This window comes from Erythrolamprus reginae, chromosome 2 (genome assembly GCF_031021105.1).
Source record: "Erythrolamprus reginae isolate rEryReg1 chromosome 2, rEryReg1.hap1, whole genome shotgun sequence".
In the NCBI taxonomy this organism is placed as follows: Eukaryota; Metazoa; Chordata; class Lepidosauria; order Squamata; family Dipsadidae; genus Erythrolamprus; species Erythrolamprus reginae.
This window is the reverse complement of record NC_091951.1, coordinates 276155739-276173775: the sequence shown is the minus strand read 5'-3', so window position 1 is coordinate 276173775 and position 18037 is coordinate 276155739. Positions and strand designations below refer to the sequence as shown.

The following is an 18037-nucleotide window of genomic DNA, read 5'->3' as shown; positions in this document are numbered from 1 at the left end:
AGTATTAGGATTGTGCCAAAATTAAAATTTGTTCATATATCAACTAATGGTATAATTTATAGCAATGGTGGAATGCATCATTTATTATTTATAATTAACTTTTAATGATTTGAACAATATTAACTATTTTAAGCTTAAAGCTCTAGAGAGACAAATTTATTTATTTTTAAATTGAAAATATTTAATAATAGAGCAGGTTTCTAGTTATGTACAGTGTTAACATTTATTAGCTTTAAATTTGTTTTTTCTCTGTCCATATTTCCATATCTGTACCTGCTTTTTAACTACTTATATTTTTTCAAATACATTCTGAAAATCAGCAGTTATAAAAAGAACAAAAATGTATCATTTTTGTGATTAAATAAAAAAAATACTGCTGAGAATTACTGCAAGCAGCTGGAAAGAGGATCAAGTTCTCCATTTGGTTATAAGGTTCTTTTGGTTTTGCATTTTTTTCCTGCAACTGAAGTATCTTGGGACTTTTTGCCATAAAGAAAGGAAAATTACATAAAGGGAAGTCTGGATTCTTTCCCCCCCCTCCAAATCCCCCTAATTATTTGCCCTTCAAATTCACTGCAAATTACTTAATATTTTTTCTATTTTTCTATTACCCTTGTACCTTGCAGTTAGGTAAGGATATAGCAGAAAATGATAAGAAATTTGGAACTTTCTGGTTTATTATTCAAGTTACTATTGCCTTAGAATTGTACATCTAACTAATGAATTAATTTAATTCTGCAGCATACTTTGAAAAAACTCAACTTAGATTGCAAAAATGATTTTGAACTAATACCTGTACTAAAGATTCATTATATTCTTCTCACTTTATTTCAGTACTTGGAAGACATTGAGAAGTATGGATTATTCAAACATAAGGGTTCTTAAAGCAAAAGTATTACTTTACTGTGAGCAGAAATCTATACTGACTTACAACAATGGATTTTTGTTCTATTATTTGTCAGCATTTAAATTGAGGAGGCAAGTTGTCAAGGAAAAGGACTTTCAAACAAAATATTCATGGTTGTTGGAGCTATACTAATTAATTTGAAATTATAAAATAATTCTGAAAAGGAGAAGAGGAAAAAAATGACTCGGAAAGTCTGAATTTGATGGAGGTGCAGAATAAGGTTTCCCCCCCCCCAAAAAATACTTTTTGGTGGTTATACAATATAAAGGTGAGGTTATTAATTGTAGCACACCACATCATGCTCTTCCAATAAAGTTTCTTAGTTTGAAATTAAATTTAGAAAAATTATGAAATTATTTTAACTTACCTGTATAATTTTAGTTCACTCAGCTTCACACAAATACTGTCCAGAACTGGTGGGATACTGTAACGAAGCTTTGTTTTCACAAGCATAAACTCATTTTTTATGGTGATCATACCAAAATCAGCAACTAAAACATCAGTAGATATAGCTGATTGTGGGACTATGACAACAGGTGCTTTCATATTAATGTCCAGTGCCATTCGGGAGCTCTGCTTAGCTAATTCCTTTACACCTGTGGCTGCTTTTTCAGCAGCTTGAACAGTGGCTTCAGTAATTGCTTCCTTTGCCATTTGAAAATTGTTTACAAAAGCCTAGAAATTAAATAAAACAATTCAGCAATTAATAAGGCTAATAGGCAGTATTTAATATAACAGAATTAACCCATATGCATTTCAAATTATCATTACAGTTATCATTTTTATCTCACATTTAAGTACTTCAGGAACAAGCATTTTGTTATGTTAAAGAAAACATAGATTTGAAGAAAGTAGGAATGTATAGTCCAATCAGTCCAAACATTTTGGACCATATTTTGCAAGTACCAGTTCCTCAATAGTTTCCACAGAAAGCATCTTAAGCCCAAGCAGAAGTCCAGGAGAGGCTGCAAACTGCACATCAGTTTTATCTGAAAGAATGCTACCTAGTCAAAGGTGATACCTCATCAGAACCAGGGGAACCAAAAATCCCAAGCCACTCCATCTAATTTTGGTTTTGTCAAAACTGTTTCTGCCCCATCCAAAACTTCACAGCTTCAAGGTACTGGGCCAACAACTGAACAGTATCATGTGCCAGGCCAGAGCTTGAGATACATCACTATCTAATGATACTGCACCCTATGCTGCTGGATGATCCAGTAGTCTCATTTAGATTTTAAAAGGAACCCTGGAACATTCTACACTGTAAAGGTCTTCTTACTCCCACAGCCCTAACTTGAATCAGTCACAGAAGGAGAGGAAAATCATTGCAAGACAATCCCATCCATTTCTAACAGCCCAAACCAATCCTGATGATACCATGATTAAAGATATCAAATACAAATAAGAGGTCCAAAGGTACTTGGATAAATGCTCCACCCACATCCTGTGTTCTCAGAGATCATTCATAAGCACAAGTAATATTGTCTCAGTACATAACCAAGTCTTAACCCTGACTGAAAAGGTCCAAATAAACTGCTCTATCCAAGATCCTCTGAAGTAGAGTGCCTATCACTCTCTCAACAACCTTCCATCAAGAGATCCAGTTTGGTCTAATGCTTAAGGCACCAGACTAGAAATCAGGAGGCATTGTTTCTGTATGTTGTTACGTGGAGAGAAAAAAACAAAACAAAATCCCCTAAAAAAAACACATAGTTTAAATATTATCTTCTATCAATACACATTTCAATTGAACAATAAATAGAGACTGCTAAAACAAGTCCAGTAGCTTTTTATAGTGTAGAGAAAGCAAAACAAGTTTACTTTAAAATAATCAAAACTATGGTTTAGTTCACAAATATTTAACTTACCAAAATTGCAGAAACAAATTTGTTGACAAAGACAATTTGAATACATCCAACAGTTAAGTAAATCTTGCTGTCAACAGCATTCATATTTGTAAAGGCAGCACCCTCAGTAGCACATGTGTATGTAATCATTTTGAAACTGAAAACTTCTTTTCCAGTTATATACAGAGCCTTGGAATAAAAACAAATTCCAGTATAAATATTTCAATTTTAAAGAATTATGTGTTTATCAAAAAGACCATGAGAAAATACCAAGGCTCCCCTTCTATTCATGTAATCCTTCATGTTCATGAAATGGGCTTTGATCCAATAAATTAATGGGAAGTTTTAGGAGGAAAATGTATCATCTTTAAACTATTCAACACATATTAAAAACAGGAAAAGGGAAGATTAAAAAAAACCTGTGGTATGAGCTAATTCCAGTCTGTACAATAGAGGCAGTAGTGGGTTCTAAAACCTGTTCCTACCAGTTTGCACTTGCACTCGCGCACACATTTCTGCGCATGTGCAGAAGTGTCCCGGGTGGGAGGACGGAGCCTCCTGCCGCTGGCGCTACAAGTTCATAAAACTGAGTTGAACCGGGAGCAACCTACCACTGAATATAGGGACCAATCCAGTATGTGCACTGTAGCAGTAACTAGATATAGAATGCAAACAGTAAAGTTAAACTGAAAGGAGTAATTTGTCTGTAGCCTTTGTTATAAAGGATATTCAAGGCAACTTTCTTCTCTGGGGAGGAGAGAAATTAAGTAATTTAAAGCCTAAAACACAACTGATCTTTGAATAAATAAATATCAATATATTAAAAGTGCATCTGTACCTTTTTATAAAGTGCCGTCACATCACAATCCACAATAATTATATTCTTTAATTTAGCAGATATTTCAGTTGTTTCCTTCTTCATTACCACTTCACTATCAAGACCTACATATAATAAAGTTATAAATGTCAATAAAGTCTCATTTTATTTTATTTAAAAAAAAAGCTTTTATTGGAAATTCATAAAAACAAACAAAAGTACATACAAAAAATAGAGAGATATCTTAATCTCTCTTTCCTTGCTTATTTTGCTTTATATGCAATTTTACATATTATGCAGTTTTTCATATCAATATTCTTCTTGCTCTTTTAAAGTAATTATATTCATATATAAATAAAAATAAACTTAAATACACGATTTATATTAAGAGAAGGAAGGAAGAAAAAGTAAAAAGAAAAGTTTTTACCTTCTATGCTGATTTCTGAGATTGAGCGTTTCTGTTCTTTTATAAAAATACGTAAACAATTCATGTCTGCCAAAAGATGGAGATCACAAACATCCTCATGTTTTGATTTTTTTGAACCTATGGGAAATTAAAAATTACAAATAAGTAAAACTCCAATAGATAGTTGAATTTCCTGAAGTGAAAATATTGCATTAACACCCAATTCAAGAGAAAATCAATAAGAATATTTATCAGAGAAAGGGGGCTGTTGACTCTTCTCATCTGAATACAATTTTAAAAACCACTACTACAACTAGAAACTACAAAGTATTATAGTTTATATGCAGGAGATCATTTGGTCCATTTGGTCCAATGTAAATAGCGGTTTTATTTTAGATAAATACTACAATGGAGCTTTCAACAGAAAGATTTTTAACTGCTTGAAAGGGATAATTTTTCTTAATGTTTTTGCATCAGTCATGGAAAAAAACCAGTCTTTGAAATTGTCTCAACATCTCGTTTCATCAAAAAAATATCCATAAGAATACGTATTAGTCAGCATTTTCAAAATTATCTTGAGTGATTTAGAAATGGAAACTATTAATCCTGAAATAATCTCTTTAATATTCCTTCAAAGAACTCAGAATGTGAAATAAGGCTGAAATACAAGAAACAATACAAATTTTGATATTGAAAAGCCTTACTAAATTTCCTAAGAACTTCTCTTTTTTCTTCTTTTTCCTGGACAATTTCTACTGTATTAGCCTCTTGAGTTGGAAGGAGATTATTTAGAAAATTCATTGTACTCAGAAGTGCTTCTGTATGTAAATGAATATCTATAGAAGAAAAAGTCACCTAAAGAACAAATGCATTTTATTAATATGTTTTAAAAGCACCTTCTGAGATGTAGCAATTATATAAATAGAAAGCATGATTATTACCTGTATCAGCTGTAGAACGTTCTGATAAGTAGTCTTCAGTTCTGGAGCATTAATATCTGCCTATACTCAAAAACATGACATTTTAAACTAGAAAATATTATAGAATACAGCTGCAACAGAACTCTACAGATAGGATATCTATAACCTATTCTCAATATTTGCTTTGGTAATTACCACACTTTTGGAATGGCCCTTCCACCTATTGATATTGCTATTACCCAATGATAAACATGTCCTTCATTAATTGCTTAAGTAGAATTCAATAATTTGAATTCCTTCTACTATTTTTTCCAACATATTTATTCCTGAACAATTAAATAATTTAAACATTTGTCCACAGAAAGTTTAGGGGGGTGGGGGTGAATCCTCTCTCTCACCTTGGTGTACTCGATGGATAGAAGATCTTCCACTGAATTATCCAGAGTTGAAATAATATGAACAGGGTTCCCTTTATTATCTAATTAAAGAAACATTAAGAAAAAGTAAAAATCATACTGCAAAACAAATGAATTGGGATCAAATACAGAAAGCCCTCAAGTTACAACCGCCTTGGAAAAAGTGACTTATGACCTGCCCTTTAAGTTATAGCTATTATAGCACCCTGCAATAGTGTGATCACAATCAGGTTTTTGGCAAACAGCTCCTATTTACAGTGGTTGAAGTATGCTGCCCCTCTCCAAGGGCTCGGAGAAGAATAGACAACGTTTGTTATTTGCAACCTTCCCAGCTGGCTTTTCACAAGCAAAGTCAATTTGGGAACCTAGCCATCAAAAAAATGGTCATAAAAAAAAAATTGGACACAATGACGACTCGCTCTTTGACTGGATTGACTTATGCCAGAAATTTTTATCTGTACTGATAGATCAAGGACTACCTAGATAATCAAAAGCTATACAAAAAAACCCAGAGCAATTTAAACTTAATAAATGAATTAATTATAATAAATTCAAAATTAATTATATTGAACAAAGAAATTCATAACATACGTAAAGCATTACTTAGATTGCCAATAAAGTAGTTCTTGCCTTATGATCAAAATTGGTACCTGAATATCACTAAGCAATGATATTAAGCAAGTTGTGCCTAATTTTATGCTTTCTTTTGTTGCATTCATGAAGTGAACCATTAAAATTATTAAGCATATCTGGCTTCCTCTATTGTTGAAAGTCCCCCCTTTGGTAAAGTCGCAAATGATCACAGGACCCATAAATACACAACAGTTGCCAACTACTCAAATTTTGTCACACAACTATGGGGATTACTGCAATGGTTGTAAATGTAAGGATCATGATTGTTAAAAAGTGGTCGTTAACACAAAGACTACCTGTATTATAGTTTCATGAAAGAAACCTAAAACAGTAATATCAATTGAAACTTTATTATGCAATTATTATTACTACTACTATTTTATGTATTAAATGTATATGTCACTATCAGTTACAGTTTATAGTGTAATAAAAAGTCAATACAAAACAATAAAAAATTAAAAAGATTAAATAACCTGAGATAATAATAATATCGAAGTTGTTTCTTTTTAATGCTTGATTTTGCCTTTGACCTTAAAATTAAATAAACTATTGTTAAAATAACAGTGCAAATACCATGGCATTTCTACTTAAGAATGCCTCTACCTAAGAACTTTTCTAGATAAGAACCAAGTGTTCAAGATTTGCCTCTACTTAAGAACCATTTTCTACTTAAGAATCCATGGCCGGAAAAATTTCCCAGGAAATTTGAGAGCGGCATGAAGGCCCAGCCAGTTTTCTGTCATTCCCCCTTTAATCCCAGCCATCTCGGCTTTTCTGGGCTGCCAGAGGAGCCTTTCGGTGGTCCTTAAGAAGGCTTTGGCAGTCCAGAGCGAACAGAGGGAGGAGTGTGCTCCTCCTCGCCACCTCAGAGTCCCTCTTTTTTTTAAGCCTTAAAGTTTTGAATTTTTTTTTATTCATCTCACCTCACCTTCTTCCTTCGGCAGCGACTCACCTCCTCCTCCTCTTCCTCCTCCTCCTCCCACCCAAATTCTGAGATTTTCTTTCTTTCCTAATGGGTATGCACGCATTATTTGCTTTTACATTGGTTGCTATGGGAAAAATTGCTTCTACTTAAGAACTTTTGCACTTAAGAACCTGGTCACGGAACGAATTAAGTTAAGTAGAGGTACCACTATACATTGTTTATATCTGTAAACAAACAAACCTGGTGTAATTTAATCTTATATGGGCAGTCTTTGTTCAGTGACCACTTATTCAGTGACCATTCAGTTACTATGGCATTTAATGGGGCACTTAGATTTCTGCTGGAAGTCTTCACTATTTTTTCTCTCCTTTAACTAAAAGAAAAGTAGAGCAAATTGCTACTTTAATGAACTGTTATTTTTTTTAAAATAGTAGCTTCAATTTGCTCATTTAAAATAATATATAATACTTACCTATATATTCTGGACACATTAAGCAAATTTCTCTAAGAAAAGCAGTAGCAGTCATGTCATATGTTCTGAGCTTAAGTTCAGTGCCTAATTTTAAAATTTCCAATCGAAGAATTGGCTTTTCAATGTCTTCTGCAAGACGACACACCTGAAGGAACACCTATTTATTTAAAAAAGACAGGATGATTAACCAAATTTTAAATAAGCTTAAAATAGAAATATATCATAGGGCTGGAAATAACTTTCAAGGTCTTCTAGACCAGTGTTTCCCAACCTTGGCCACTTGAAGGTATCTAGACTTCAACTCCCAGAATTCCCCAGCCAGCATCCGCTGGCTGAGGAATTCTGGGAGTTGAAGTCCAAATATCTTCAAGTGGCCAAGATTGGGAAACACTGTTCTAGACTATAGGTCACCAACCAGTGATCCGTGGAACACTGATGGTCCGTGAGAAAATGTTAGTGGTCTGTGGAGAAATCTTGGTCCCTGGGTTGGATATGGCAGAGAGCAATATAATTAAACAAACATTTATAATTTTGTTATATTAAATAGGTGCATTTCATATTAATAAAATGGAAGTTCTCTTATTATTTTACAAATGTATTTATCTTTTTTAAAAAAAATCATATTAGTGGTCTGTAGGACTTTAAATTATGAATTTGGTGGACTTGAAAATTATGACCTTGGTTGTCACTGAGGTCCAAAAGGTTGGGGATCCCTGATCTAGACCAGGAATGTCAAACTCACGGCATCACGGCATTGTCACATGACGTATCACGATTCCCCTGCCCTTGCTAAACTGGGCAATGAGTTTTATAGCTCTGTTCTAGACAATCATATGCTTTTAACCATTAATAGTTAAAGCAGCCTTTTTGTGATCTTCTGACAAGTGAAGTCAATTGGGAAATCAGAGTCAGTTAACAACTACAGTATGTTGCTAACTTAACAACTGCAATGATTCATTAAATAACTGTGGGACAAAAGGTCGTAAAGTGGGACAAAAATCATTTAACAAATATTTCACTTAGCAACAAAAATTTGAGGCTCAATTGTGGTCGTAAATCGGGGATCTGAATAAATAATTATTTTTTCACGAAAAGTTATGCCAATAATTCTAAATTTGCAAAAAGGCTATGATTACATTTCATTGGTTATTAACCCAGTTAAAGGAAAATCAAATCGTAACACAATGTAATAAAGTGCTTGTTTCAATTAAAAGAAAATATTTTTCCTACACTGAAATAATAAAATACAATTATGTATTTTATCTCTGCCACAATAAACTCTTTGTACATTGTCCCAAATTGACTGCATTAATTCTTACTACCAATGTATGGCTATTGCTACCATCACAGTTGATAAAAAAGTAAACTAAGTTTTTGTCCAAGGAAATGTGACTGAATACTGGTTGCTTTGCTTTTTTCCCATCTCATACAAGTCTAATAAATGAAATGAAATGAAATTCTTCATTTATATGTAGTTGTGGATCATTTTCCTCAATAAATAAAAGCACAAGTATACTATATTTGATGCGTTTGTCAGAATTGGGTTCTCTTCATCTTATTTTAGTACTTGTGTATGAAAACAGATCATTTATGCAAAAACATTGAAAATTAATGTAGGTTCACAAACTTTTTAGTTTGTTTAATTATGTTTCTGAAAATCCAAAATATTAAAGCTTAAAAAAAAAACGGTGGCCAGACGAAGCTGAGGCAAACGGAGTGGGGGGAGGGAGTCCCAACGAAGCAAGGCAAAAAGAGCCTCTCTTGAGCTCCATGAGTCCCTGCCTCCCATTTTTGTCCCCCCCACTCTGCTCATCTCCCCACCTTTCTCCTCCCTTGAGCTCCATGAGCCTTTTCCTCCCATTTTTGACCCCCCCACTCTGCTCATCTCCCCCACACTTTTCTCCTCTCTTGGTGTCAATGAGTCATTTCTTCCCGTTTTTGTCCCTCCCCCCCTCTGTCCAGCAGAACGCCTGTTTTTGCGATCCTGAGATTCCCCTGAGGCTCCCCTCCATGGAAACCCCTCCTCCTGACATCTGCGTTTTTGCAATGCTGTAGGGAAATCCCAGGAGGGGAATCCCAGGATCCCAAAAAGTCTGGAGGTGTTTCTGTGTTTTTGCGATGGTGCGATTTCGCTGAGGCTTCCCTCTGGACTTTCTTCACCTCCGGACTTCCGTTGCCAGCGCCCGTTTTTGCGATCCTGGGATTCCCCTCCTGGAATTTCCCTTCCTGAGATTCCCCTGAGGCTCCCCTCCATGGAAACCCCTCCTCCTGACATCTGCGTTTTTGCAATGCTGTAGGGAAATCCCAGGAGGGGAATCCCAGGATCCCAAAAAGTCTGGAGGTGTTTCTGTGTTTTTGCGATGGTGCGATTTCGCTGAGGCTTCCCTCTGGACTTTCTTCACCTCCGGACTTCCGTTGCCAGCGCCCGTTTTTGCGATCCTGGGATTCCCCTCCTGGAATTTCCCTACAGCATCGCAAAAACGCGGAAGTCAGGAGGTGGGGTTTCCCATGGAGGGGAGCCTCAGGGGAATCCCAGGATCGCAAAAACTGGTGCTTCGCTTATAACGAAAGTCCGGAGGTGGGGCATCCCAGCGGCAGCGGCGGGTTTGTAAGGTGAAAAAAGTTCTTAAGAGGCAAAAAAATTCTGAACCCTGGGTTCGTTTCTCAAAAAGTTCGTATGATGACGGGTTCGTATTACGAGGTACCACTGTAGTAAAATACAGAAATACAGTAATACCTCATGATACGAACTTAATTGGTGCAAGGAGGAGGTTCGTAAGACGAAAGGTTCATAAGACGAAACATTGTTTCCCATAGGAAACAATGTAAAGTCAATTAATCCGTGCAACCAAAAAACCCCCCGCAAAAAAACGGCTTTCGGCAACTGCTGGGAAGCCGCGCGGCTGTTTTAAAAGGTGACAGCCGGCCTGGGGGGCTTCCCAGCACCCCCCCGAACCCGGGTTTGGGGTTTGGGGGGTGCTGGGAAGCCCCCCAGGCCGGCTGTGACATTTTAAAACAGCTGCGCCGCTTCCCAGCTGTCTCCGAACGCCGAACGCGGGGGGATGCTGGGAAGCCCCCCAGGCCGGCTGCGACCTTTTAAAACAGCCGCGCCGCTTCCCAGCTGTCTCCTGAAGCCGATCGCCAAAGCCGAACTTCCGCGTTCGGCTTCGGGAGACAGCTGGGAAGCGGCGCGGCTGTTTTAAAAGGTGACAGCCGGGCTGGGGGGCTTCCCAACAACCTCCCGAACCGAACCCGGGGTTCAGAAAATTTTTGCCTCTTCTTACGAACTTTGTTCGAGTTACGAGCCGGCTTTCGGGAGGCTTCTGGGAAGCCCCGCCGCCCGGCTGTCACCTTTTAAAACAGCCGCGCGGCTTCCCAGCAGTCTCCGAACGCAGGTTCGTAACTCGAAAAAAGTTCGTAAGAAGAGGCAAAATTTTTCTGAACCCCGGGTTCGTATCACGAGTTGTTCGTAAGACGAGGGGTTCGTATCTTGAGGTACCACTGTATATATATATCTGCCTAAGGTAGTTTAATTCCAGCAGTGTAGAAATAAAGATTGATGGATAGATGACTGGAATGGATGGAGAGACAGACAGACAAACTCATCATTCATTTGTTTGTTCATTCATTCGCCTCTACAGTGGTACCTCGGTTTTCGAACGCTTCCCTTCTCGTACATTTCGGATATCGAACAAAATTTTCTGCAAAAATTTGCTTCAGTATCCGAACAAAAATTCGGATACCGAACAGCCAGAGAAAATTTTGTTCATTATCTGAAATGTAATCCCGGCAGCTTCAGGACGCTGAGGAGCTCTCTAAGAGCTCCAAGCTGCAGGAAAGGTGGAGGCTGCTGCAATCCCGGCAGCTTTGGGGGGCTCCTTTCCTCATTGCTTCGTTTTATTACCTGTAAGGAGCTTCAAAAACTTTTTTCCTGTGGCTGAAACAGCGGCGATTTCCCTTCCAGTAGCAAGAGCGCCGGGAACGTCACGTGATGAAGGGAAGTCGGCGGAGCCATCTCAGCATTTGCTTCCGCTCCAGCACTTCCCTTCATTACGTGACTTCCCGGCGCTCTTGCTACTGGAAGGGAAATCGCCGCTGTTGCAGCCACAGGAAAAAAGTTTTTGAAGCTCCTTACAGGTAATAAAACGAAGCAATGATGAAAGGAGCCCCCAGAAGCTGCCATCCCGGCAGCTTCATGGCGCTGAGGAGCTCTCTAAGAGCTCCAAGCTGCAGGAAAGGTGGGGGCTGCTGCAATCCCGGCAGCTTTGGGGGGCTCTTTTCCTCATTGCTTCGTTTTATTACCTGTAAGGAGCTTCAAAAACTTTTTTCCTGTGGCTGCAACAGCGGCGATTTCCCTTCCAGTAGCAAGAGCCCCGGGAAGTCACGTAATGAAGAGAAGCTGCTGGAGCGGCAGCAATTGCTGAGATGGCTCCGCCGGCTTCCCTTCATCACGTGACATTCCCGGCGCTCTTGCTACTGGAAGGGAAATCGCCGCTGTTGCAGCCACAGGAAAAAAGTTTTTGAAGCTCCTTACAGGTAATAAAACAAAGCAATGAGGAAAGGAGCCCCCCAAAGCTGCCGGGATTGCAGCAGCCCCCACCTTTCCACAGCTTGCAGTAGCAAATTTATTTATCCCATTGGAAATAAAGAAAATAGATTTAATTGGTTCCCAGCGAGTTAACAGGGGCTGGGAACCAATTAAATCCATTTCCATTATTTCCTATGGGATAAATAAATTCGGTACTCGACCAAATCGGTTCTCGACCACACTTCTGGAACGAATTGTGGTCGAGTACCGAGGTGCCACTGTATATTGATTCAGCAGGTGTAGGAAAAATTCATAATGACGTTACTAGTAGGGTGACTTAAAGAGAACCAAAAGGAAAAGTAAGAAACAGAATCTGCCATGTAAAAACATTAATGGTTGAGCTCTGCTCTTGTATTAAAGAAAATCATGAAGAAGAGCACTGAGATACATGGCTATGATATGGGTCAGTGCAAGCACCTTTTTTATATGGAGGTTCTACAGAATTTATTGATGAGTAATGTACAATAAAATTTGTAAAAAAAATAACAAAAATGGAAAGCCACCAATATATATTTAAAATTAAACTAAGACCTTTCTGATTCTCTTGTTCCTTTAGCTCCTTTGAATTGGACCACTGGAAGTCTTAAATAAATAACTTTGCATTCTGTTGCTGCTCTACTTTCACAGTACCTACTGACAACTCAGATCTTAAAGTATTTTGGTGATCCCTAGTCCCACTTTTTTCTCTTCAATTTTTATTACAATGGACAGCTGTGAACTCTGGGAGATAAAGAAATATCAAATGAATTTGTACTTGTAATATCAGAACTTGAGATACAGTCGTTAAAAATAAATGTAGCAGAGTAGTCTTTGTTCAACTTAGCCATATATGTAATGAGATACCGATGCCAATCAAATTCAGAACTAAAGCAATTACAGTAATGATAACATAAAGACGTGAATATACATTTCAGGAAGAAAACATACATAAATGGTCATAAATCTTTTAATAGTAAAAAATAAAGTATTACCTCCGATATTTCAAATCTTAATTGGAAATCAGTCATGTTTTTCAAGGGTTCTGTTTTTGCCGTGTTTTTTCGGAAGCTACTTGCTCTACTCAGTGAGCCCAAAGGTGCTTCAAAAAATGGTAGGTCTTCCAAAGGACTACTTGGAGCATCATAAAATTCATCCTCAGATTCTAATAAATAGTTCAAGGTAAAATAATGATTATTAAAACTTGCTACCATTTTGATCTATTTGTGTTATGGAAGGAAACCCCAATAATTCAATCTTACATAGGCAGACTTAGATTTATGAGATTCTATTTAGATATTTGTTTTTATTATTTGGCTCAAGCTCCAAGATCTACCATCCATATCCTAATACAAAAAGCATATAAAGTAATAGTTCTAAGACTATTTTTGATATTGGTATAAAATTGAAATTATAGTGGGTTTAAATAAAAATTAATCAAGTTTGTTCATTGCTACTGATTAACAAGTGGAAGTCATAAAATATTGCTGACCTACAAGCATCAGCCAAACATAGAGATTTATTTCCCTATTAAAGAAGCTGCGTGAAAATACTTATCTTATATAAAATAATGAAATTCTGCTATATACATACATACATACATGCATACATACATACCATTAAATTATTTTATTTTGTGATAACTAGTGTTACACAACATGCAGAAAATAAGTAACAAGGCAAGAGTGAAGAGAAACAAATTTTAACTAAATGTAGTTTACATCAACACAAACTATTATACGTGTGTCTTTGTGTATTTTTTAATAGATGGATTTATATATTGTCTTTCTTTAGCTCCATCTAATTATAACTTTTAGCCATTCATTCTTGACCTTACCTCTTCTTATTTTAACACTTAAGTACCAATTTCCACCGCACTCAGCATGCTATTATGATTGATCTACCCTTGCCAATTCTCACTTCCATATAAAAAGCAAAGAGAAACATGCTCTTATCACAGGTATTTTACATTCTTCTGATAAGCATTAATTTATTGCAACAGATTTCATTACCCAGTATTGTTTCTAACATTTACAAAGTATATTATAAGTAAATATTACTAGATTAAATAAACATGAAATGAACATGTACCACTTGATCCAGCTATTGAAAGATGTTCTAAAAATGGAAGTACTGTGGTCGACATTTGAGGTGTTGTTATCAGAGAAGATGCTTGAAGCTGCAATACAAAAGCAAAATGTAAGCTTCTTTAATTCCCTTGGCTAATATAAATATTTGGCCATTTTTTCCGGTTGTTCAAAGTCAGTGAACTATAACATCAATAATAATAGTAAATTTGAAAATATCAACATACAACAGCTGATTAGAATGAGACAAGACTTAAAATCTCTTTTAAATATAATTAAAGATAATGAAATGAACCAACACAGGAGTTTCTATTTAGCAGAAATTTAATTAAAAAGGACCAAAAAAGTACTTGAGGGGCAAGTACAACACTTTAAAACAAACCAAAACACAGCACTTTTTCTCAAAGTAGAAATCACATGCTTCCATGGCATGTAAATATGATTTAGACTGTATTATGTACCAGATTAATTTTTCAATTTTTCACAAAATTATTCAAATAATAGGAAGGCAGTTATTGGGTTATGACAGTAATTGGAACAAGAATTTCTGTTTCTAAGTGATGCAGTTGTAAAGTGCAGTGTCACAATATATTATTTAAGTGATGGCAATCCAGGCAGTCCTAGTTATCATTGTCAATTGAAGACCCTGGCTTGGTCTCTCCCAAGCCTCAGTAAGATAAGAGGCTGCTCTTCTTCAATTTCCCACATCCGCCTATTTAGCCCTTGTTTCTGCTCTTTTGGCTACCTGTACTCCACTGCCTCTGTAACTCAGTGCTCTGCCACCCTACACTCCCCTGGCCCTACTACCTTATGCTCTGTTAGCTCTGACACTGTCAGAAACAATTAAGTATGCATTAAACAAGATGATAAGAGTTAGCTGGACAGCAGGGCCAGTGGAGAATAGAGTGACACAGCATCAGAAGTCAATCAAAAGGGCAGAGATGGGGGTGGGAGTGGGGGTAGAGATGGGAGATCGTTAGAGCAGCCATGCAGTTGTAGTGTAGGCTGTAAAACACTTGATTTTTAAAATTATGTGACTGCACGAAGATTGCAACAGTCATAACTTTGGGGACCAGGTATTCAGCACAGCTATAACACCAAATTGTTTATAAACCAATGGACTTTAAATAAGGATTACCTACAATCCAATAATTTGAATGCAACTTGTCTACTGGCCAAAACTGATGCCCAGTACCTGAAAAATCAAAGTTAAATCCAGATCCAAAAGCATCTGTACATACCAAGACTGCAGTTTCTAAGTAAGTTCTAATAAAAATGAACTCCCCGCTCTCAATTGACTATCCAGCCTTTTATAAATTAGATTTTGATTTGTTTGCCCATTTACATTCAAAAACTAACTTGCGATTAATATAATGGATTTTTTTAGTTGTGATGGAAAGACAGAATTAGAAATTCTTTCTCATCCAGTCAACAGTTCAAATGATAGTATGAATTATCAGAATAAAAATAAATCACGTAAACCAAGTACCCTCAAGCTTCTTTCTCACGTCATGGGCCTAATTTTAGTGCTCCTAGGCTTAGTTCTTGAAACTACTGAAATGCATCTTATGCAATTGTATGGATATGACATGGACGGTTGGTAAGAAGATCAATATCATGGCAAATTCACCACAGCAGCAAGACAGTGAGAGGTTGAAACAATTTCTTTAAAAATGGATTTTTTCCTAATTGCTATACTCTCACAATCCACTTTTCTATTCTGGCAAATTATCATGGGGAAAAAATAAATAAAGGCATTAACTAAATATTGTTTATATGACTTCTGCTAATTAATTCCTTTGTGCAAAATAAGGAACTATGACATTGATCAAATACTTCATTGTGATTAAATTGCCTAAGAATTTTTGTGTTATAAAAGAACATTTAAACTTGCCTTGGAAGGTTGTAGAACAGTTGTGGAATCAGATGAATTTTTGGGTTTTGGAATACTGTCAACAAGTTCCAGAATAGATTTTAATTTCTCATCTGAGATATTGAAAGACAGTAATGGCAGCTCACCATACATTTTGTACCTAAAAAAGAAATAACCTTTAGAAAAACAAATCCAGCCAGGATTTTTGCATCTTATAATCAAAACAAAAATAACAACAAAAAGCATTATTTTAAAAACAAGAGAAATAAAACCATATAAAAACCATCATAACATACATATTGCTCACAGCCCATAAACCCATTTATCAAAACAATCAGTTCTACATTTCCTTGTCCCCATGCCCATTAGCAAAACCATGTCTTTAGGGTATTATCCAGCTTTAGGATAAACTTGAGATATAAATGATAGTACTATTATAGATAGGCAACTGCGTTCTTGGAATTGGAAACAAAATAAGTAAGTGCTTTACACAATGTACAATGGAGGATTCCACCAATATCTATATTGAGATTATTTCACATTTAGGAACAGAAATTTTGGGCTCAGTTGTGATCATAAGTTGAGAACTTTCTGAAGATGATTTATCTGGCAATAAAATGATGTCACCATTAAATAGCTATTCCTGAGTAAACTAAAAAATATAATCTAGGAAATAGGTCTAATTTCCAGATTTGATTACTGAGCTCAATATTCAGCTACTTTTGGGTACCAATTTAAAAGTATGTCTATTGGATTTACTGGTAGAAGGTCAACAGATATTGAAGAAGTATATACCGCATATTTCAGAGTATAAGACACACCTTTTTCCTCCCTAAAAGGTGGTGGAAATACTGTTGCGTATTATACCCTGAATACAGCCATTTTTTTAGCCTCCCAAAGCTTGCCCACCATGTCCCATTTTTGCAAAACATGGGCCTATTTTCCCCAAAAATAGGGTGGACAGAGGGTCTGGGAAGCTTGCAGGGACCTCCTGGGGATTGGGAGAAGGCATAAATTTTTATGAAAAAAGGGCAAAAAATGACCCGTTTTTTCCCCCCAAAACAGAAACGTTTTTGCCATCTCCAGCATCCAGGAGCTCTCTGCAGGCTTCCCAGACCCTTTGCCCACCCCATTTGTGTGAAAAAACAGGCAAAAAATGGTCCACTTTTTGCAAAGACAGGGGTGTTTTGCCTTCTAATTACCCCATCTAGCATGACTGGAGGAGGAATTCTGGGAGTTGAAGTCCATTAGTCTTAAAGCTGTCAAGTTTAAAAAGTATACATGGTTGTAAAATGTATTCTGCTACACTGGTATTTATTATATTACTACACCATTTGGTTCAGAGTACTTTTTTCCTTGTTTTCCTCCCCTAAAATCTAGGTGTGTCTTATACTCCGGTGTGTCTTACACTCTGAAAAATACAGTAATCATATTCTCCATTAAATGAACAAATCTAAGTAATAAATATCTATAGTAACAGTAATAGTAATAATACAAATAGTTATAATTGTTGCAGTAATACTTGGGCATTCTTGCATCTGTTACAACCATTGCTCTGTTCAGTTCCATTTTCACATCCAGAGGTTGCAAGATATGTTGAGAGGAGGATTCTAACCTACGAGCCTCCTTCCAATTTTCATCTAGAAATGAAACAAATAATTCTTGTAAAACAATTATAATACAGTACCCTAGATTCTTTCCAAGCCTTTTTCATTAAATTTAAGAAGTTGTAACAATGCTGATGCTAATTTAAAGCTACAAAGGGCAAATTTACACTAATTTTAGTCGCATTTTTATTGTGCTGAACCCAATAGATAGAAGCAGAGAAATGACAGGGTTTTAAAAATCAAGGTGACTAGTTATCCTTATTTCCCACTTGCTCTGGAATCGTCTCATATTTCCAATGAACTAGCTTAGGGGGTTGAATGCTTTCGCTGCAGCTCTCATACTCTGTAGTTAAACCATGCCCAGAAACACTCTGTCGCTCCTCAGTATCCTAAAGTGCCTGGGTGAGTTTGGCAAGCTGACTTGCCTTTTTGTTGTTATTTTACCAAAGCTCTCAGACTAGCTTTTTGATATATTCAGGGCCGCCGATAGGCCGGTACTACTGGGAGTGGCGTCAGGGGCCCGGCCAAATTGAAAAATGGGGGAGACCCAGCGCCCGCAAAAA

General features: G+C 36.6%; 1 protein-coding gene across 2 annotated transcripts in view; it reads right to left on the bottom strand.

Annotated features, from left to right (window-relative positions):
• Positions 1-18037, bottom strand: part of VPS13A (vacuolar protein sorting 13 homolog A) — a 134636-nt gene that overhangs the window by 71115 nt on the left and 45484 nt on the right. For both annotated transcript variants that reach the window (XM_070742706.1, XM_070742707.1), the window contains exons 22-33: positions 17390-17507; positions 15889-16027; positions 13999-14086; positions 12903-13072; positions 7344-7500; positions 5296-5375; positions 4919-4978; positions 4682-4832; positions 3999-4115; positions 3593-3696; positions 2776-2943; positions 1275-1582 (exon numbers count right to left, since the gene is read on the bottom strand). In XM_070742706.1, coding sequence (XP_070598807.1) covers positions 1275-1582; positions 2776-2943; positions 3593-3696; positions 3999-4115; positions 4682-4832; positions 4919-4978; positions 5296-5375; positions 7344-7500; positions 12903-13072; positions 13999-14086; positions 15889-16027; positions 17390-17507 — 1660 coding nt within the window. The remainder of the gene's footprint in view (positions 1-1274; positions 1583-2775; positions 2944-3592; positions 3697-3998; positions 4116-4681; positions 4833-4918; positions 4979-5295; positions 5376-7343; positions 7501-12902; positions 13073-13998; positions 14087-15888; positions 16028-17389; positions 17508-18037) is intronic.